Genomic DNA, 21,772 nt, shown 5'->3' on the forward strand with positions numbered 1-21,772 from the left:
AATATAAACCCTGTCTACTGTGATGTCCACCCTGTCTACTGTAATTCCCACCCTGTCTACTGTAATATCCACCCTGTCTACTGTAATATCCACCCTTTCTACTTATATATCCACCCTGTCTACTGTAATATTCACCCTTTCTACTGTACTATCCACCCTGTCTAATGTAATATCCACCCTGTCTATTGTAATGTCAACCCTGTCTACTGTAATGTCCACCCTGTCTACTGTAATACCCACCCTGTCTGCTGTAATATCCACCCTGTCCACTGTAATATCCACCCTGTCTACTGTAATATAAACCGTCTAGCTGTATGTCCACCCCTGTCTACTGTAATACCCACCCTGTCTACTGTAATATCCACCCTGTCTACTGTAATATCCACCCTTTCTACTGTCATATCCACCCTGTCTACTGTAATATTCACCCTTTCTACTGTACTATCCACCCTGTCTAATGTAATATCCACCCTGTCTACTGTAATGTCAACCCTGTCTACTGTAATGTCCACCCTGTCCACTGTAATATCCACCCTGTCTACTGTAATGTACACCTGTCCACTGTAATATCCACCTGTCTACTGTAATATAAACCCTGTCTACTGTGATGTCCACCCTGTCTACTGTAATACCCACCCTGTCTACTGTAATATCCACCCTGTCTACTGTAATATCCACCCTTTCTACTGTAATATCCACCCTGTCTACTGTAATATTCACCCTTTCTACTGTACTATCCACCCTGTCTAATGTAATGTCCACCCTGTCTACTGTAATGTCAACCCTGTCTACTGTAATGTCCACCCTGTCCACTGTAATGTCCACCCTGTCCACTGTAATATCCACCCTGTCTACTGTAATGTACACCCTGTCTACTGTAATATCCACCCTGTCCACTGTAATATCCACCCTGTCTACTGTAATATCCACCCTGTCTACTGTAAAATAAACCCTGTCTACTGTAATATCCACCCTGTCTACTGTAATATCCACCCTGTCTACTGTAATATCCACCCTGTCTGCTGTAATATACACCCTGTCTACTGTAATGTCCACCCTGTCTGTGTAATATCCACTCTGTCTACTGTAATATCCACCCTGTCTGCTGTAATATCCACTCTGTCTGCTGTAATATCCACTCTGTCTGCTGTAATATCCACCCTGTCTACTGTAATATCCACCCTGTCTACTGTATACCACCCTGTCTACTGTAATATCCACCCTGTCTACTGTCGGTAATATTAACAGCAATGGAAGGAGGAAAATAGAGAAAAAAGCCTATAGTCAGCAGTCCTTACCTGCAGGTCCAGGGCGGTCAGCTGCTTGCCTTTCTCGCCACCCGCATTGCGCTTGTACTCCTCGATGGTCCAGGAGGGCTGACCCCGTTTGCCGTCAACCGACAGGCCTGTGAGCCTGAGGTCTGTGTACAGGGGGCTGCCCTTCATGTGGGACTTGATGGAGGGGGGGAAGGGGTGCGGTGAGAACACCTGCTCCACCAGGTAGGAGTCCTTGGGAGGCTTTGAGGAGCGGTGGACCTGGGGGGCCATCTCATACTGGCGCTCCCGCTCTGACTGTAGTGGGGAGGGATGGAGGGGGGGGTCAGAGGTTAAAGTTGAAAAGTGGGGTAAATGGATGGTGAGAAAGAGAGAGAGAGGAGGGAGAGAAAGAGAGAGGGAGAGAGAGAGAGAGAGAGAAGGAGAGAGGGAGAGAGAGGGGGGGAGAGAGAGAGAAGGAGAGAGGGAGAGAGAGGGGGGAGAGAGAGAGAAGGAGTGAGGGAGAGAGAGGGGGGAGAGGTAGAGAGAGAGAGAGAGAGAGAGAAGGAGAGAGGGAGAGAGAGGGGGGAGAGAGAGAGAAGGAGAGAGGGGGAGAGGGAGAGAAAGAGAGAGGGAGAGAGAGAGAGAGAGAGAGAGAGAAGGAGAGAGGGAGAGAGAGACATATTTCCCTCAGATTTCACAGATCCACAAAGAATTCGAAAACAAATCCAATTTTGATAAACTCCCATATCTACTGGGTGAAATTGCACAGTGCCATCACAGCAGCAAGATTTGTGACCTGTTGCCACGAGAAAAGGGCAACCAGTGAAGAACACACACCATTGTAAATACAACCCATATTTATGCTTATTTATTTTATCTTGTGTCCTTTACCATTTGTACATTGTTAAAACACTGTATATATATATTATATGACATTTGTAATGTCTTTTATTGTTTTGAAACTTCTGTATGTGTAATGTTTACTGTTAATTTTTATTGTTTATTTCACTTTATATATTCACTTTATATATTATCTACCTCACTTGCTTTGGCAATGTTAACACATGTTTCCCATGCCAATAAAGCCCTTGAATTGAATTGAATTGAGAGAGAGAAGGAGAGCGGGAGAGAGAGAGAGAGAGAGAGAGAGAAAGAGAGAGAGAGACAGATAGAGAGGGAGGGAGGGAGGGAGGGAGGGTGGGAGGGAGGGAGGGAGGGAGGGAGGGAGGGAGGGAGGAGGGAGGGAGGGAGGGAGGGAGGGAGGGAGGGAGGGAGGGAGGAGGGAGGGAGAGAGAGGGAGGGAGGGAGGGAGGGAGGGAGAGAGAGAAAGAGAGAGAGAGGGGGAGAGAGAGAAGGGGAAAGAGAGAGGGGGGAGAGAGAGAGAGAAAGGGGGGAGAGAGAGGGGGGAGAGAGGGGAGAGAGAGATGGAGAGAGAGAGAGAAAGAGAGAGAGAGACAGATAGAGAGAGAGAGAAAGTGTTATCATATAAAAACTGTCACCCGCACATTGCTGAGGTAAGACCAATGTTTTCATTGAGTGACTGAGTGACCCAATAAAGAGACTATACCAATGTATCAGTGTATAGAAAGCACACTGTCCTGCAGCTTGGGAAGTGTGTTGTTTTGCTTTACCCCGGAAACCCAGAAACAAGTTTGGTTGAATAGTCCAGTTCCCAGAGTCATAAGAGAAAGATAATGCTACTGTAGATATAGACAGCTAGAACCCTGAACACAGTACTGTGATATAGACAGCTAAGAGCCCTGAACACAGCACTGTGCTATAGACAGCTAAGAGCCCTGAACACAGCACTGTGCTATAGACAGCTAAGAGCCCTGAACACAGCACTGTGCTATAGACAGCTAAGAGCCCTGAACACAGCACTGTGATATAGACAGCTAGAACCCTGAACACAGCACTGTGCTATAGACAGCTAAGAGCCCTGAACACAGTACTGTGCTATAGACAGCTAAGAGCCCTGAACACAACACTGTGTTATAGACAGCTAAGAGCCCTGAACACAGCACTGTGCTATAGACAGCTAAGAGCCCTGAACACAGCACTGTGCTATAGACAGCTAAGAGCCCTGAACACAGTACTGTGTTATAGACAGCTAAGAGCCCTGAACACAGCACTGTGCTATAGACAGCTAGAACCCTGAACACAGCACTGTGCTATAGACAGCTAAGAGCCCTGAACACAGTACTGTGCTATAGACAGCTAGAACCCTGAACACAGCACTGTGCTATAGACAGCTATTATACTACCAGTACTGCAGTACCAGGAATCCTTCTCTCCATGAGTTCACTGCATTAAATAAGAAACACACTCATGTATCCACTCTCTTTTCAAGTCAATAAAAAAAGTTATTCGTAAACAAAGTGGTGAATTATGAAGCACAACATTTGTTTTTAATATCTGTGAGCATCTGATTTCTGCCCTGGAGGAAGAAAAGAAAATGCTCCTGTTCAGATTTGGAGAGTTGGCCATTTTTCCAAAAGGAACTAAATCAAATTTCTCTCTGCCATTTGAAGTGCATATTGGACTATCGCGGGATAACCTTAGAAATCAGTGTTCACTAACACAATGACATCTATCATTGGGAAATTGATTAAGTAGTTTAAGCCTTTAAGTTCATTCAAGTCTACAGTCAATATGAACCCTTACGGCCAAACCAGTCAATCAAAACAAGAACAGCATGTACAGCATGTTTCTATTGGCCAGATGAACATCCATGAATGTTATTGATCAATGGAAGACCTTCTCTCTTCATTCTTAAACACACTTCCATGACAACAAAACACATTTCCCCAAATGACCTCCTTCCATTGTTATGTTATTGTCTCCACGGACCAAGATAGACAAGGTGAAGAACACATCACTCTACTGTGCAATCTATTGATTACATGTCTGGGCCAGTGAAAACACCACATTTAGCACAAATACTCAATACTTCATGAGTGTTTTGAGGCTCTTTACACCCCTCAATGCAGGGACGCATCGGGACGAGACATTTCTAAAATACCGGACCATTTTTTCCCTCAACACCACCATTATTAGTCAAATAATGAGCATTTAGCGCAAAAAAACCCAGACCAGCCCATCTGACATTTGCATGAATTGACCTATGGCCCGTCGGTCTGCATCAACATTAACAGCAATGGGTAACGGCAGCTATCAGAGTCATAGAAGGGACTCAAATCTATTCCTGTCTGGTTAATTGCTCATATATACGTTGACAATGTGCCTCTGTCTCTGAGGCTGCGACTGTACGTTTCTCTAGCCATCTGGAGGGCTGCATTCAATGTTAATTGGATGTTGATGAATACCGAGCTGTAGGCGGAAAACAGCACAATGCACGTCTTGATTCAGGAATGCTCCTTCGCAGACAAATCGATGTGTGTTTGTATGTGTGTATGTGTGTGTGTAGTTTGTTTTGCCAAGTAAATCTGCTCTCAGCTCCTGATCACCCAGGCTCCTTGTCAATCAGGCTTATCTATCTGTGTGGTAGGTCTACTTAGAGGATGTCTCTCAGCTGAGGTTAGTAGCTAGCTGTATCATCTCGGCAGTTGGAGATGATGGCCATGTTTATGGAATCCTTCCAGGGGGTGGAGAATGTTGTGCCTGTCTGTCTGCCTGCCTGCCTGCCTGTCTGCCTGTCTGTCTGTCTGTCTGTCTGTCTGTCTGTCTGTCTGTCTGTCTGTCTGTCTGTCTGTCTGTCTGTCTGTCTGTCTGTCTGCCTGCCTACCTACCTACTGTCTGTCTGTCTGTCTGTCTGTCTGCCTACCTGTCTGTCTGTCTGTCTGTCTGTCTGTCTGTCTGTCTGTCTGTCTGTCTGTCTGTCTGTCTGTCTGTCTGTCTGTCTGTCTGTCTGTCTGTCTGTCTGTCTGTCTGCCTACCTGTCTGTCTGTCTGTCTGTCTGTCTGCCTGCCTGCCTGCCTGCCTGCCTGCCTGCCTACCTAACTACCTGACTTACCTAATGAGAGTGACAAGCGAGATGAAAGCTTCAACACCGCCATCACACTTCTCACAATGTTGTTTTGGCACCCTAACCTGACATCCTTATTAACATTCAGGAGTTATATGAGTCTTGCAGAGGCTCTGGTGACAGGGAGGGGAGAGGAGGGAGATGGGAGGGGAGAGGGAAAGAGAGAGTAGAGAGGGACATTTGTGATCTGAATGGGAGGGGGAGGATCAGGGGACTGCTTGGTTGAAAGAGACAGCGAGGCAGTGAAGAGGGAGGCAGGAGAGGGGAGACCCGGGAGGAGATGGAGGTGAGATTGAGAGAGAAGAACAGAGGGAGGAAAAAGAGAGTGGGGGGGAGCAGAGGATGGAGGCAAGGAGCAAAGAGGAGAGGGGAGGGAGAGAGCAAAGAGGAGAGGGGAGGGGAGGGGAGGGAAAGAGCAAAGAGGGGAGGGAGGGAGCAAAGAGGAGAGGGGAGGGAGCAAAGAGGAGAGGGGAGGGAGGGAGCAAAGATGGGAGGGAGGGAGCAAAGAGGAGAGGGGCGGGAGGGAGCAAAGAGGGAAGGGAGGGAGCAAAGAGGAGAGAGAGGGAGGGAGCAAAGAGGAGAGGGAGGGAGCAAAGAGGAGAGGGGAGGGAGAGAGCAAAGAGGGGAGGGAGGGAGCAAAGAGGAGAGAGAGGGAGGGAGCAAAGAGGAGAGGAGAGGGGAGGGAGCAAAGAGGGAAGGGAGGGAGCAAAGAGGAGAGAGAGGGAGGGAGCAAAGAGGAGAGGGAGGGAGCAAAGAGGAGAGGGGAGGGAGAGAGCAAAGAGGGGAGGGAGGGAGCAAAGAGGAGAGGGAGGGAGCAAAGCGGAGAGGGGAGGGAGGGAGCAAAGAGGGAAGGGAGGGAGCAAAGAGGAGAGAGAGGGAGGGAGCAAAGAGGAGAGGGGAGGGAGCAAAGAGGAGAGGGATGGAGCAAAGAGGAGAGGGGCAGAGAGAACAAAGGGGAGTTTGGGTAGAGAGGAATGGGAGAGTCAGGGAGGAGAGAGGGAGGGAGAGGAGCTATAAGAACAGGGGACTGCTGATAAGAGAGGGGGTATGGCTGGGCTTCAAAGGCCACTGAACAGATGGACTAACCTTTACTGTGGGTCTGCATCTGACCTCTGTCTCAGGACCCTCTCTCTATTCACACGGACACAACAGTACTGCAAGAAACAAAACCTATTCTAACATTAAATATTAACATACCAACATATCCTCTGGAATGTTAGATACATTATCTATACAATATGAATGTGTAATGATACAGTGGGGCAAAAAAGTATTTAGTCAGCCACCAATTGTGCAAGTTCTCCCACTTAAAAAGATGAGAGAGGCCTCTTTGGTCTTGGCCATAGTGGAGTTTGGAGTGTGACTGTTTGAGGTTGTGGACAGGTGTCTTTTATACTGATAACAAGTTCAAACAGGTGCCATTAATACAGGTAACGAGTGGAGGACAGAGGAGCCTCTTAAAGAAGAAGTTACAGGTCTGTGAGAGCCAGAAATCTTGCTTGTTTGGAGGTGACCAAATACTTATTTTCCACCATAATTTGCAAATGAATTCATTAAAAATCCTACAATGTGATTTTCTGGATTTTTTTTTCTCATTTTGTCTGTCATAGTTGAAGTGTACCTATGATGAAAATTACAAGTCTCTCTCATATTTTTAAGTGGGAGAACTTGCACAATTGGTGGCTGACTAAATACTTTTTTCCCCCACTGTATGTAATATTGGGAATGAAGAAGACGATGACTGAAGCTTTGAACAAATGAATGGGCCTGTAAGAAACGCATCATTTTTACCAAATGGAGGTTCTGAATGCAACTTGAACTTTCTAAATTGGGATGGAACTATTTTCATATCATCAGGTAACGTGAGATTTGAGAAAATAAATGTATTCATATTGCTGTGGATAAATGTACTGTATTCATATTGCTGTGGATAAATGTACTGTATTCATATTGCTGTGGGTAAATGTACTGTATTCATATTGCTGTGGGTAAATGTACTGTATTCATATTGCTGTGGGTAAATGTACTGTATTAATATTGCTGTGGGTAAATGTACTGTATTCATATTGCTGTGGGTAAATGTACTGTATTCATATTGCTGTGGGTAAATGTACTGTATTCATATTGCTGTGGGTAAATGTACTGTATTCATATTGCTGTGGATAAATGTACTGTATTCATATTGCTGTGGATAAATGTACTGTATTCATATTGCTGTGGGTAAATGTACTGTATTCATATTGCTGTGGGTAAATGTACTGTATTCATATTGCTGTGGGTAAATGTACTGTATTCATATTGCTGTGGATAAATGTACTGTATTCATATTGCTGTGGGTAAATGTACTGTATTCATATTGCTGTGGGTAAATGTACTGTATTCATATTGCTGTGGGTAAATGTACTGTATTCATATTGCTGTGGATAAATGTACTGTATTCATATTGCTGTGGGTAAATGTACTGTATTCATATTGCTGTGGGTAAATGTACTGTATTCATATTGCTGTGGGTAAATGTACTGTATTCATATTGCTGTGGGTAAATGAATGATTGTATGACTTTGTAAACAATAACATGTCTGAAAGGAACTGCTCATTTAGACTGTATTACAATCAATACCCAGGTCTAGAATTACACTCAAAATGTGAGCAGGACTGTCACGCCCTGACCTTAGAGAGCTTTTTATGTCTCTATTTTGGTTTGGTCAGGGTGTGATTTGGGTGGGCATTCTATGTTCATTTTTCTATGTTCTGTATTTCTTTGTTTTTGCCGGGTATGGTTCTCAATGGGGTGGCAGGGTAGCCTAGTGGTTAGAGTGTTGGACTAGTAACCAAAAGGTTGCAAGTTCAAATCCCCTGACAAGGTACAAATCTGTTGTTCTGCCCCTGAACAGGCAGTTAATCCACTGTTCCTAGGCCTTTGAAAATAAGAATTTGTTCTTAACTGACTTGCCTACTTAAATAAAGGTATAAAATCAGGGACAGCTGTCTATTGTTGTCTCTGATTGAGATCCATACTTAGGCAGCCTTTTCCCAGCTGTGTTTTGTGGGTAGTTATATTCTGTTTTGTGTTTCTGCACCTGACAGAACTGTTCGTTGTCGTTTTGCTCTTTATTATTTTGTTCTAGTGTTCAGTTTTAAATAAATATCACAAACACGTACCGCGCTGCGCTTTGGTCCACTCCTTCTTCATCAGACGAGCGTTACTGGTCAGACACCGTGTTATGCGGTGGAGCGTACGGTGTCTCCAGTGCGCGTGCACAACCCGGTGCACTACATTCCAGCTCCCCAAATCGTCCGGGCTAGAGTGGGCATCCAGCCAGGTCGGAGGGTGCCGACTCAGCGCATCTGGCTGCCAGTACGTCTCTATGCCCAGTCTGCACAGCCCAGTGCGTCCTGTGCCTGGGCCCCACATCTACAGGGCTAAAATAACCATCCAGCCAGGACGGGTTGTGCAGGCTCCTAGCTCGAGACCTCCAGTGCTCCTCCACGACCCAGGGTATCCGGTGCCTCTGTCTAGGACAGGGCCTCCTGTATGTCTCTCCAGCCTGGTGAGTCCTGTGCCTGCGCCCAGAATTAATCATCTTATGTCTCCCCAGCCTGGTGAGCCCTGTGAGAGCTCCACGTACCAGACTGCCCATACGTCTCCTCTTTCCAGTGATGATCCATGGCAAGAAGCCTCCAGTGATGATCCATGGCACGAAGCCTCCAGTGATGATCCATGGCACGAAGCCTCAGGTGAGGAGTCATGGAACAAGGCCTCCAGCGAAGGCCTCCAGTCCGGAGCCTCCAGCGAAGGCCTCCAGTCCGGGGCCACCAGCGACGGTCTCCAGTCCGGGGCCACCAGCGACGGTCTCCAGTCCGGGGCCCGCAACGACGGTCTCCAGTCCGGGGCCCGCTACGAGGGTCCCCAGTCCGGGGTCGGCGGCGAGGGTCCCCGCACCAGAGGTGCCACCAAAGTGGGGGGAGCCAGAGGCGGAGGGGGGTCTACGTGCCGCACCAGAGCCGCCGCCGTAAAGGAAGCCCACCCAGACCCTCCCCTTTAGAGTCAGGTTTTGCGGCCGGAGTCCACACCTTTGAGGGGTGCGGACTCTCTCTGGCCATAGAGAGGCTTTTATTCTCTATTTTGGTTAGGCCAGGGTGTGACTAGGGTGGGCATTCTAGTTTCTTTATTTCTATGTTTTCTATTTCTTTCTGTTTGGTAGGGTGTGGTTCTCAATCAGAGGCAGCTGTCTATCGTTGTCTCTGATTGAGAACCATACTTAGGTAGCCCTTTTTCCAACTGTCTTGGTGAGAAGTTGACTTTGTTTAGGGAACTTCGCCTTTCGCTTTACGGCTTGTTTTTGTAGTGTTTATTGTTTTGTTTCGGCGTCATGTTTATAAATAAAAAGGAAATGTACGTCTACCACGCTGCACCTTGGTCCTCTTACTTTAACAGCCGTGACAAGGACGATGATGTGATGCTGATGTTTTGCCCATCACCCGCAGGCAGCCCTGTAATGGTCTACCCCCAATACTATAAGCCTGGAAAATATATAACAACTCCATTATACCTACAGTCATTTAACATTGTCTTATTACTGTGTGGAAGCTACTAGAGTACATTCCACAGCAGTAACTGCCGTGTGGAGAATTGAAGAGAAAGTCAAAGTTGTGAGCCAGGCATGGTTGAATGGCACCAGTGTACAGGTACACTAGATTTCCTCAGAGTGTCAGAAACAACTGGTTTCCCTCCATCTGGGCAATATGCCAACAGAGGTAAGAAGAGAAAGAGAGTGATTTTTGAGTGATGGTTTATCTGTGTCATTTGTAAATGGCTACGATTGACAGTGAGTCATGGTAATGATGTAAGAAGGAGCTGAAGGGAGCCATGCCTTCTCTTCCTGGGTTCTATAGAATCAGGAGTAAAAGTTTATAGCTAGTCAAAAACAAAGTTCACATAAAAAGCAAGATGACAAATTGACATTTTATTTTCAAAGTGTTTTTCATCACAAAGATACAAAAGGTGGTTATATAAAGCTTTCACTTACACTTAACAATTTCAAGAATCGTAACTCTTACACCTAAAACCTAACATTTTAAAGTTCCAGAAAGCTAGAGAACTAGGAGAATATAACAAGTAAATAAGTCAAACATTTCATCATAAATTCATCATCAAATAGCACACATAATATATTTCATAACACATTTAATTTTACATTTCATCATAAAGTTTATTGTGGAATTGCATAAACTACATTTCTGATTTCAAACATTGCCATTTGTCAATTATATTCAGTAGGGTAAATCTAGAACAAAGTCTGACGGTTGATTGGGATCTTTTTATCATGTTTTTTTTTTAAACTATATTTCTTTGCCGTTACATTTAGTGTGTCATTAACATTTTCTATCCACCCCGGACAGGATGGGGTTCTCCTCAGCAAGGCAGTCCCTGGTCTCCAGAGCCACCCGGAGTTTCTGCCAGAAGACTCCAGTGTGCTCCCCAGCTATGGGCCAGCTCAGGTAGGTACGTCTCTTCACCAGCTTTCTCATCCGGTGGAAGGGGGAGAGCTGCTGGTCTGGGACCTCCTCCAGAAACACCAGGATCAGAAAACCCTTCTGCTCATCAAACAGACGGAAGCTGGCCACCTGGATCACCCGGGGGCACCACTCACTCTCCAGGTAGCGACGGCTGGTCACGCAGATGGTCTTGCGGCTCCCGTAGATGGCGTCTGTGATGTTGTCTACGATGGATTTGCCTGGCTGGAAGTCACGGTGATGTAGACACAGCTTCCAGCCTTGGTTTCCCTCCAGCTCTGGCATAAGTTCCCTCAGGACCCAGGGCTCATCTTGGCCATTGTAGGAGACGAAGGCATCATACTGATGAGTCACACGGACGTTCCTCCGCTTTGTGTCATAGAGATAAGCCTGAAAGAGATAGTAGGTGTAGACCATCTGCCATCTCAGGAGATGGTAGATAAAAGACCCCAGCAAGGTTAAGAGGACCAGAGAAGTGGAGGGGATGAAGTAGAAGAATCTTATATCTACTGAACAGTAGTGGGTGTCAAGGTCCAACAGTTTGGTACCTCCTAGATGAACCGGATAGTTGCAGGTAAAGTCATAGGCATCAACAACCTGTGTTTGGTTTCTGTTGTCACCCACTGGATAAACCAAGCATTGCTGCAGTCACAGGTGAAAGTCTTGTCTTGCAGGTCCAAGTAAACTAAAGCAGTTAAAGAACGTATCATTGTATCACTGACTACTGTAAAGTCATTCTTTCTCACCTGTAAGTAACTGAGTTGAGTGAGTTTGTCTCCTATGAGAAAATCTAAAGACTGAAGTTGGGCTTTAGACAGGTCAAGCCTGTTGAGTCGTGGGATCGGGTGAAACAACTCCGTGCTCAGGGCTGTGAACTCATTCAGGCTGATGTCAAGGGACCACAACTGTGGTGTGTAGATGAATGTGTTTGGGTGAAAGGACTTAATGTTAAGACTCCTTGCGCTGAATGCCAATAAATATTTCAGATCTTTAAGAAAGTTAGCTGGTATATTCAACATTCCAAAGGGATGCTGACTGGAGATGATCAGGATCTTTAGAGACGGCAGAAGAGAAAAGGGTGGGGATTTAAGTTCACCATAATGTAGATATTTCATACGATTCCAACTCAAATCAAGTTTTTCTAAGGCTGAACATCCTCTGAACATAGTGGCCCTAATGTTTATTTTACTCAATCTATTCAATTCCGAATGAAGCATTTTAAGATTGACCAAACCCTGAAAGGCCCCATCTTCCACAGTGTCAATTTGGTTGTCAAATAAAATCAAAGTTTTGAGGGATTGTAAGCTTTCAAAGTCTCCTTTATGGATAGATCTTAGCATATTGCCTCCCAATTGCAAGTTTTCTAGTTTTTGCAAACAATTCTTAAAAACATAACGTAAAGATGGGATACTGTTTCTTCCCAGATCTAGGAGTTTTAAGTCCTGCAAATCTGGAAAAACATTGCCTTTAATGTCAGTGATTTCATTGTGGAAAATATGTTGTTAGTCCTGTATGTTAGTCCTGTCAGATTGGCAAAATCAAATGAGTCTAGTTTATTGATTGTATTGTATCTGAGATCCAAGATTGTCAGAGATTGGATATTATGAGTGGCATTTGGCACAGAAGAAATCATATTGTTACTTAGATCTAGAGTAGTCAGTTGCTTCATTGAGCTGAATGACTGATGAGACAGATGAGTAAGAGCATTATGGGATATATCCAACTTAATCAAGTATGTGCAGGACTTAAGCAGTCCCTCAGAGACAAAACTCATGTTGTTATAACGCAGACTGAGTGTTGTCAGTGTAGCAATATGGCAGTCAATATTGGAGAGAGCCGAGATCCTATCTTCCCCTAAATGAGACAGTATGAGAGATGTTAATGATGAGTTGAGGCTCTGCAGTACCACACTCATTTCCTTCAAAGACATGTGGACACCGCTCAAATTGAGACTTTTCATATGACTCAGAAAATATCTGTCTGGTACATCCCATGTCATGCTTCCATTTTGACCAGAGTCAGAGAGGTTTAAATAGTGGAGTTTAGGAAGAACATCAGCTGTGATCTTGAAGATTCTCATTGGATTTGGGATACATCCAGCACTCTCAGTCCTATGGACTTATTTGATATGTCCTGTGACTGGAAAAAGGTAAATCCGTTGCTTGCAATGTACAACTCCTGCAGGTGTGTGAATAGCAAGATTGTCTGAACCTTCTTTAGAACATTAAGTTGGTTGCCGGGTAAGTTTAATACATTTAAGCTGGAGAGATTCTGAAAGGTAAAGGATGAAATGATTTTGATGTGGTTGTAGTCTAGTCGAAGCACAGAGAGGTTGCCTAGGCCCTGAAACAGGTGGTCTGAGAGGGTGTTGAGTCTGTTATTGGCAAGATTCAGCTCCTGAAGAACGACCAGGTCTGAAAAAGCCCCATCGTCCACATGAGACATCCGGTTGCAGGAAGTGTTTAAAGATTGGAGGGCTGAGAGATCTTTGAAATCAAATGTTTTGATCACCACAATGTTGTTGATGGAAAGGTCTAAAGATCTTACTTTTCTTGGAACGTCTTCTGGTATGGTTTGGAGGTTCTTCTTTCCACAGATTACTTTCATGTTGGTATCATTGAGAGATTCACGGACTGTGCATTTTTTCAATGAATAGCCACTTAATGGATTTACAAGGATCCAGCAACATATAAGAGTGCACAGAAAAATACTTGGTTGTGAATATGTAGTCCCATTGCGTATTTCCGGCATGGTTATCTTCATTTTGATCAATAGGCTCTTGATGCCAGTTCCCCCTCGCAAAATGGTGTTTCTAAACTCAACGGTCTTTTCCTTTTTAAATAAAGGTTTTTAAATAAAGGTTAAATTAAAAAATGTCAGTTAATTTCTGGAGGAAGAGGTGACAAATGCCACTTATTTGATTCCAATTAGCACAAAGTTTGGTCCAATTTCTTCTCAAGCTTCTTATGTTCCACCAGTCTTGTGAGTATATACTTCTTAGACCATAATCAGTAGACAACAGACTCACAAGTTGTGTGTCTCTCCCTCCAGCATATATTACCATGAAATACAGAAGCATTCCATCACCTCAAGACGACCTAGTTTTACTTCCTGTCTCCAAAGACCCTCCCCGCCGTTTCACTTCCCTTTGATCCCTGTGTGTTTCTATACGTTTATACAGTTGGTTGGACTAGTTTGGAGTGTATGTGTAGTTCCTAAATACATTTCAAATGTGTTATGTGGAAAACTTGCCTTGTTACCCAAACTCCTTGCTCCAGTTAAGTGCTACGCCACGCCCATGTAATGAGTCAGGATGGAAATCCATTCAGTCTGATTGGTCGCAGAAACTGATGGGTTGGGCCAGAGACAGAATACGCATTGCTAAAGCGGCATTTTGAAAATTTGTCATTGGCTTTGAAACTCTGATGGGTTAGAGATGATCCAATTGCTGATTACTTTGTTTTGTACAGAACCCACTCATTTTGACATCACCACAAACGCCTTCAGTGATGGCAGCCTTAGACTGAAGTATGTAACAAATGATAGAACAGCGGAGGAATTCAGTTTGAGTGTCAGGCAAGTAGAAAACTCTTCAAATTCACACTCTACAGCCCTGGGACACAGGCTCACAAACTCTGACCTAACTCTGACCTAACCTTCAACCCAAGTACTCCATTCTGCCACCTCTGGTCTCTTGGCCCTCCCACCCGTATGGGAAGGTGGCTCCCGCTCAGCCCAGTCTAAGCTCTCCTCGGTCCTGGCACCCCAATGGTGGAACCTGCCTCCCCCTGAAGCTAGGACAGCAGAGTCCCTGCCCATCTTCTGAAAACATCTGAAACCCTACCTCTTCAAAGAGTATCTTAAATAATCCCTGAACCTGCATGACATGAGCCGCCCTCGCGCTCTCTCCCAACTTGGATAGAAAGTTGTCTATTAATGCCAAAAAAGTCAATCCATCCTCAAAACACTAGCTTACTAGGGATTGTTTCATTATGCAGTGTACAATCTATAGCTATAATGTATACCATATTTCGCTGCTATTTATACACTTTTAATAAAAATAACATCAAATAGCCTCGCAATGAGGAATAAAAGATGACATGGAATAGCCTAGCAATGAGGAATAAAATATGACATGGAATAGCCTAGCAATGAGGAATAAAATATTACATGGAATAGCCTAGCAATGAGGAATAAAATATGACATGGAATAGCCTAGCAATGAGGAATAAAAGATGACATGGAATAGCCTAGCAATGAGGAATAAAAGATGACATGGAATAGCCTCGCAATGAGGAATAAAAGATGACATGGAATAGCCTCGCAATGAGGAATAAAAGATGACATGGAATAGCCTAGCAATGAGGAATAAAAGATGACATGGAATAGCCTAGCAATGAGGAATAAAAGATGACATGGAATAGCCTAGCAATGAGGAATAAAAGATGACATGGAATAGCCTAGCAATGAGGAATAAAAGATTACATGGAATAGCCTAGCAATGAGGAATAAAAGATGACATGGAATAGCCTAGCAATGAGGAATAAAAGATGACATGGAATAGCCTAGCAATGAGGAATAAAAGATGACATGGAATAGCCTCGCAATGAGGAATAAAATATGACATGGAATAGCCTAGCAATGAGGAATAAAATATGACATGGAATAGCCTAGCAATGAGGAATAAAAGATGACATGGAATAGCCTCGCAATGAGGAATAAAAGATGACATGGAATAGCCTCGCAATGAGGAATAAAAGATGACATGGAATAGCCTAGCAATGAGGAATAAAAGATGACATGGAATAGCCTAGCAATGAGGAATAAAAGATGACATGGAATAGCCTAGCAATGAGGAATAAAAGATGACATGGAATAGCCTAGCAATGAGGAATAAAAGATTACATGGAATAGCCTAGCAATGAGGAATAAAAGATGACATGGAATAGCCTAGCAATGAGGAATAAAATATGACATGGAATAGCCTAGCAATGAGGAATAAAAGATGACATGGAATAGCCTAGCAATGAGGAATAAAAGATGACATGGAATAGCCTCGCAATGAGGAATAAAAGTAGTCGTCTTAAGGATAAATTCATCCACTATTTATTGTTGAACTCAGCCGGTAACAGCTTACATAAATGGGCTGCAAGGTCAGTTACATTAAATCAAATTCATTCCAGCTTGAGAGACTCCCCTGGTCTCCTGAAGTCCTCCTTATTTTGTGTGTACATTTTTTCACCACGGCCTGTAGGTTCAGGGTGCGGGCGGGCCTGACTGTTTTCTATACTAAGTATTGTCAAACCCAGACAGTCTTTCCTGAGACATTGAGTATTATACAGTGGGGCAAAAAAAGTATTTAGTCAGCCACCAATTCTGCAAGTTCTCCCACTTAAAAAGATGAGAGAGACTTGTAATTTTCATCATAGGTACACTTCAACTATGACAGACAAAATGAGAAAAAAAATCACATTGTAGGATTTGTAATGAATTTATTTGCAAATTATGGTGGAAAATAAGTATTTGGTCACCTACAAACAAGCAAGATTTCTGGCTCTCACAGACCTGTAACTTCTTCTTTAAGAGGCTCCTCTGTCCTCCACTCGTTACCTGTATTAATGGCACCTGTTTGAACTTGTTATCAGTATAAAAGACACCTGTCCACAACCTCAAACAGTCCCACTCCAAACTCCACTATGGCCAAGTCCAAAGAGCTGTCAAAGGACACCAGAAACAAAATTGTAGACCTGCACCAGGTTGGGAAGACTGAATCTGCAATAGGTAAGCAGCTTGGTTTGAAGAAATCAACTGTGGGGGCAATTATTAGGAAATGGAAGACATACAAGACCACTGATAATCTCCCTCGATCTGGGGCTCCACGCAAGATCTCACCCCGTGGGGTCAAAATGATCACAAGAACGGTGAGCAAAAATCCCAGAACCACACGGGGGGACCTAGTGAATGACCTGCAGAGAGCTGGGACAAAAGTAACAAGGCTTACCATCAGTAACACACTACGCCGCCAGGGACTCAAATCCTGCAGTGCCAGACGTGTCGCCCTGCTTAAGCCAGTACATGTCCAGGCCCGTCTGAAGTTTGCTAGAGAGCATTTGGATGATCCAGAAGAAGATTGGGAGAATGTCATATGGTCAGATGAAACCAAAATATAACTTTTTGGTAAAAACTCTGCAAAGGGACCAGGACGACTGATCCGTGTAAAGGAAAGAATGAATGGGGCCATGTATCGTGAGCTTTTGAGTGAAAACCTCCTTCCATCAGCAAGGGCATTGAAGAAGAAACGTGGCTGGGTCTTTCAGCATGACAATGATCCCAAACACACCGCCTGGGCAACGAAGGAGTGGCTTCGTAAGAAGCATTTCAAGGTCCTGGAGTGGCCTAGCCAGTCTCCAGATCTCAACCCCATAGAAAATCTTTGGAGGGAGTTGAAAGTCCGTGTTGCCCAGCAACAGCCTCAAAACATCACTGCTCTAGAGGAGATCTGCATGGAGAAAATACCAGCAACAGTGTGTGAAAACCTTGTGTAGACTTACAGAAAACGTTTGACCTCTGTCATTGCCAACAAAGGGTATATAACAAAGTATTGAGATAAACCTTTGTTATTGACCAAATACTTATTTTCCACCATAATTTGCAAATCAATTCATTACAAATCCTACAATGTGATTTTCTTGATTTTTTTTCTCATTTTGTCTGTCATGGTTGAAGTGTACCTATGATGAAAATTACAGGCCTCTCTCATATTTTTAAGTGGGAGAACTTGCACAATTGCTGGCTGACTAAATACTTTTTTGCCCCACTGTATGTCCATTGCACTGCACATAATTTAAACTTAGTCTTGAATGATGCATGCCAAGATACATTATACCAGAGATAAGGGACTGTTGATATTTGTAACCACACATCTCAAATGCCGGTTCACCAGTATAAATAAATTGCAAACCGTTTGTTGTTGCTGTTGAGCTGTCCAGTATCCAGATGACCTGTCCCCAGAGCATCCTATACAGTTAATCTCTTTCCATAACGTGTTGAGGCCGGCAATTAAGGAGAATGAGAGGCTCAATTAAAGATATTGCAGAACTGCTGTATTTGAAGCACCACTTCCTTCTGCCCAGTTTCCCTGATGTTGTTAGGGCAATCAAGCTGTTTTTACCATCCCTGTAACTGTCTCTTCTGTGGAGAGGTCGTTTTCTAAACTAATACTTTCAGTCAGTTAATGTTAAATGTATTATTTTTCAAGGCCTGAGGCACTTCTTCAGTCATATTCCTGAAGTCCAAGAAACAAACACTTAATTTCCATATGTACTAGGAAGTTAAAAATGTTTATAAATGTATTTTGGGAGGTTTAGTGTCAAAATGATATATATATTTCTTAAATTATTAGACCTCGATGACAGGCGCATGGACCCCCAGAGCTGTGTCCGGTACTCGAGTGATGCTAGCTTCGCTACCTAGCATGCTAGCTCATTGCTAGCATATATAGCTACTGTCTAAGCTATTGAATATTTTGTATATTTTCATCTACTGTATATACACTACATATAACAATTAACATAGCACGTTGCTATCACCTTATTACCGCTGTGTAAAACATGTTATTTAAGTCCTTCTTTCATAGAAACCACTTGTACTAGTCCCCTCTTGCTACGTTGGTTTGTGTGCAATAAAGTGTGTTCTGTGCATCTGTCTCCTACTGGTCAAGCCTTCTAATGGAGATGCTGGGATGATTATACCTATATTTAACCTGCAACTCTTCCGGAGACCACCACCAGTTGGTGGCACTCTTTTTCATATTAGAAACAGGTTATCAAATCACTTCATGTTTATGTTATTGCAAATGAAATGTGTTAATCTTGTGTGAAACTTCTGGTGGGGTTTAATTAAGGCCCATTCTGATTCTTTGAGGATGAAAAAGAGTTGGTATTGACAGTCACCTAGGTATTATTAGAATGTAATGACAGCATATTGTAGCCAAAATCCTTTTGATCTCTTCCATAAGGGTTCCAGAGTCATCAGACAGATGAGTACAGACAGCCTTTTTGCTTCCTGAAGTAAGACAATGGTGTACGTGTTAAGTCCCAACACATGGAAACTGACTGTGAGGAATTTGCTCATTCAGACTCTACTTTGGGAAGTGAAATATTTCTTTCTGTGACCCTGAGTTTGGAATGTGGTCAGACAGAGGAACTAACTAACAAGGTTAGGGAGGGATTTGTATCATGAATAGACGTTTAACCTTTCACATCCCTCCAAAACATTTATTGAAGTAGCTGCAGCTTAGAATTCTTATTTCAAAGGCACAAAACTTTCAACATTCAACCACCCATTGACACTTTGAAAGAAAGTGATTTTAAACAAATTTTATGGAAAAGGCCAGGTGTCTTTGTTATACAAAATATATGTTGCCAACTCCCAAGAATCCTGACAGGGAAAAAGACTACCTTCACTTCAAAGAATAAATGACAGAACGTTAATATACAATTCAAACCTCCACGGAGCACCTGTCAGTGCTCATGAAGCAAAGAATATGATGAAATGGAGTGACTCAGGAGTATTGGGCACATGAATGAAGTTGGAGTTCAGGGAAGGTGGAAGCAATATGCTGGGAAACGTATCCAGTCTTTTGACCTATCAGATTAAGATATTTGACTTCCTCTTTTAACCCAACTCCTCCAAAAGACACATACACAGGTTTTGGAAAGGTGTGGGGGGGCTCCCACACTGGGCGTCCAGGGAGCTAATTGTTGTGGGGGGGTTGAGTGCCTTGCTCAAGGGCACAATGGCAGGCAATGGCATCTAGGATTAGATACCAGCAACCCTTCGGTTGCCAGCTCACTTCCTGCCAGACATTTCCCATCGGACACGTGATACGAACTGGCAACCCTCCGGCTGCTGGCTCGCCTCTCTAACCACTAGGCTACCTGCTGCCCCAACTAAGAACATTATGAGAGAGAGAGAGAGAGAGAGAGAGAGAGAGAGAGAGACAGAGAGACAGACAGAGACAGAGAGACAGAGAGACAGAGAGACAGAGAGACAGACAGACAGACAGGCAGACAGACAGACAGACAGAGAGACAGACAGAGACAGACAGACAGACAGACAGACAGACAGAGAGACAGACAGGCAGGCAGGCAGGTAGACAGACAGACAGACAGACAGAGACAGAGAGACAGACAGAGACAGACAGACAGACAGACAGACAGACAGACAGACAGACAGACAGACAGACAGACAGACAGACAGACAGACAGACAGACAGACAGACAGACAGACAGACAGGCAGACAGGCAGACAGGCAGACAGACAGAGAGAGAGAGAGAGTGACAGACAGAGAGAGGTAACTTGTCTAGATGGAGAAGGCATGCATGCTAGTCAGTTATCCATTCAGTGATCAAAAAGATGCATACGCAGCACAGGGCTTGTAGAATGACAGCTCGAGGTCGAGACCCATTTCAATTAACATCCGCTCCATTTGGCTTCACAGGGAAAGGTCACTGAGAATGACTAGTCAGTGTTACACCTGCAAACTGAGAGTGACATTTCAACATGCTGTTTTGAACCCCCCTTAACCCCGGGGAAGGGAGGGGGTAGAAGAGGGTGCCCATTGGCACAGATCTAGGTTCTGCGTGACCTTCACCTAAACTAAACCATGAAGGGGGAATGTAAATCTGACCTTAAATCATCAGAGTCTATGGACAAGTTAATTTCTTCTCCCATGGGAAGGGGGTGGGAGGGTTTGAAGAAATTCTCAGGAAAGGAATCTATTGTAATTCACGTGCCCGAGAATTAGTCCCCATTATATAAAAACCAACAATAATCCCCAAACAGTAATTTACAGCCAGATAATTGTTCACAAACAGACCCTATTTCCTCTGTCTGTATAACAGCAGTATATCTACGATATGGCACTCTGATCCATGTAAATCTCACAACAGAAAACCTTACAGACGTCCTTGTTACCGTGTTGCCTCCTGCTCTACTGTATATTTGGATGCCAGCTGTTTTTCTGCTAAGCCTGAAATGACTCTGGTCCCTTCCCCTTGACGAGTGATGAATGATGAGAGTGCTAACCTGAGAGTTCATAAACGCCCCCAGGGAAAAGGATTCAGCCCACAATCCCTTGCCTCTTGTGTTCCTAAATTGACAGTATTAATCTCTCCTCTCATTGGAGAGATTGGTAGAATGCGTCTCATTTCTTTCTGTGAGACGGAAGGGGGACCTGGGTTTGGGATAATTTAGCTCCACTGACGTCTGTGACCCAACTATAGCATAAAATCCTGCCATCGAGCCAATTGCCTATCTCCTTCGTGGCTGTGTGTGTTTAAGTGTGTGTGTCTGCGTGCATGTGAGATTTGAGGAAGGGAAGCGAGGGAAATGATATCCTTTTCATAGCAACTGTTTAATTAACACTGTTGAATCTCTAGACATGTGTGACAATACTTCTATGACATCCTGTCTCTGTCTACATGTACATAGGAGATAATGACTTTACATACCGTAAAACTGCATTAACAGCCACGAGCATTTATTTGCTTCAATCACTGAACACAACTGGCGGTTATTAGAGACAGGCTTCTATTTGAGCCAGGCGTCCATTTCCTTAATGCACACATCTTTTGCTCAATAAAATGTTGAAAAGACAATGATGTTGCTCTCCTTTATCTTATTTTGCATAATCTTTACAGTACTCACTGAAGTTAACTCGTAACTTCACTTTAACCTGGCATTTATTAGAAACAGGTGTTTATGTACTGAAATATATAGTAGACTGCATTTGAATTACTGTTACAGTGCTATTTGGATTGTTAATTGGATTCGTTCAGACATTTCTTGTTGTTTTGATTTATTTATTATCATGTGTGTACTTGCATAACGTTTTACTACATTGCTAGGAGCTAGAAACATAAGCATTTCTCTGCACCCACTATAATTAATTAATAAGGCCAGGGTAGGTGTGGTATATGGCCAATATACCACAGCTAAGGGCTGTTCTTCC

The 21,772-nt window shown here is 43.8% G+C and overlaps 2 protein-coding genes across 3 annotated transcripts in view; both read right to left on the reverse strand.

Moving 5' to 3' along the window:
- The window catches only part of LOC116352784 (major intrinsically disordered Notch2-binding receptor 1), a 45,670-nt gene that overhangs the window by 14,756 nt on the left and 9,142 nt on the right, over nucleotides 1-21,772 (reverse strand). The window contains exon 4 of the mRNA XM_031812887.1: nucleotides 1,299-1,571. Within this exon, the coding sequence (XP_031668747.1) occupies nucleotides 1,299-1,571 (273 nt within the window). The remainder of the gene's footprint in view (nucleotides 1-1,298; nucleotides 1,572-21,772) is intronic.
- Nucleotides 10,196-14,287, reverse strand: LOC109882298 (toll-like receptor 13). Of its 2 annotated transcripts, XM_031812888.1 has the most exons (2): nucleotides 13,306-14,135; nucleotides 10,196-11,148 (listed from the first exon to the last, which is right to left on the reverse strand). In XM_031812888.1, the coding sequence occupies exons 1-2, from the start codon at nucleotides 13,519-13,521 to the stop codon at nucleotides 10,618-10,620; spliced, it is 747 nt and encodes a 248-aa protein (XP_031668748.1). In that variant the 5' UTR covers nucleotides 13,522-14,135; the 3' UTR covers nucleotides 10,196-10,617. The 2 variants fall into 2 exon arrangements, with proteins under 2 accessions (XP_031668748.1, XP_031668749.1); XM_031812889.1 differs by having other exon boundaries at nucleotides 10,196-14,287.

Source organism: Oncorhynchus kisutch, unplaced genomic scaffold (assembly GCF_002021735.2).
Source record: "Oncorhynchus kisutch isolate 150728-3 unplaced genomic scaffold, Okis_V2 Okis03b-Okis08b_hom, whole genome shotgun sequence".
In the NCBI taxonomy this organism is placed as follows: domain Eukaryota; kingdom Metazoa; phylum Chordata; class Actinopteri; order Salmoniformes; family Salmonidae; genus Oncorhynchus; species Oncorhynchus kisutch.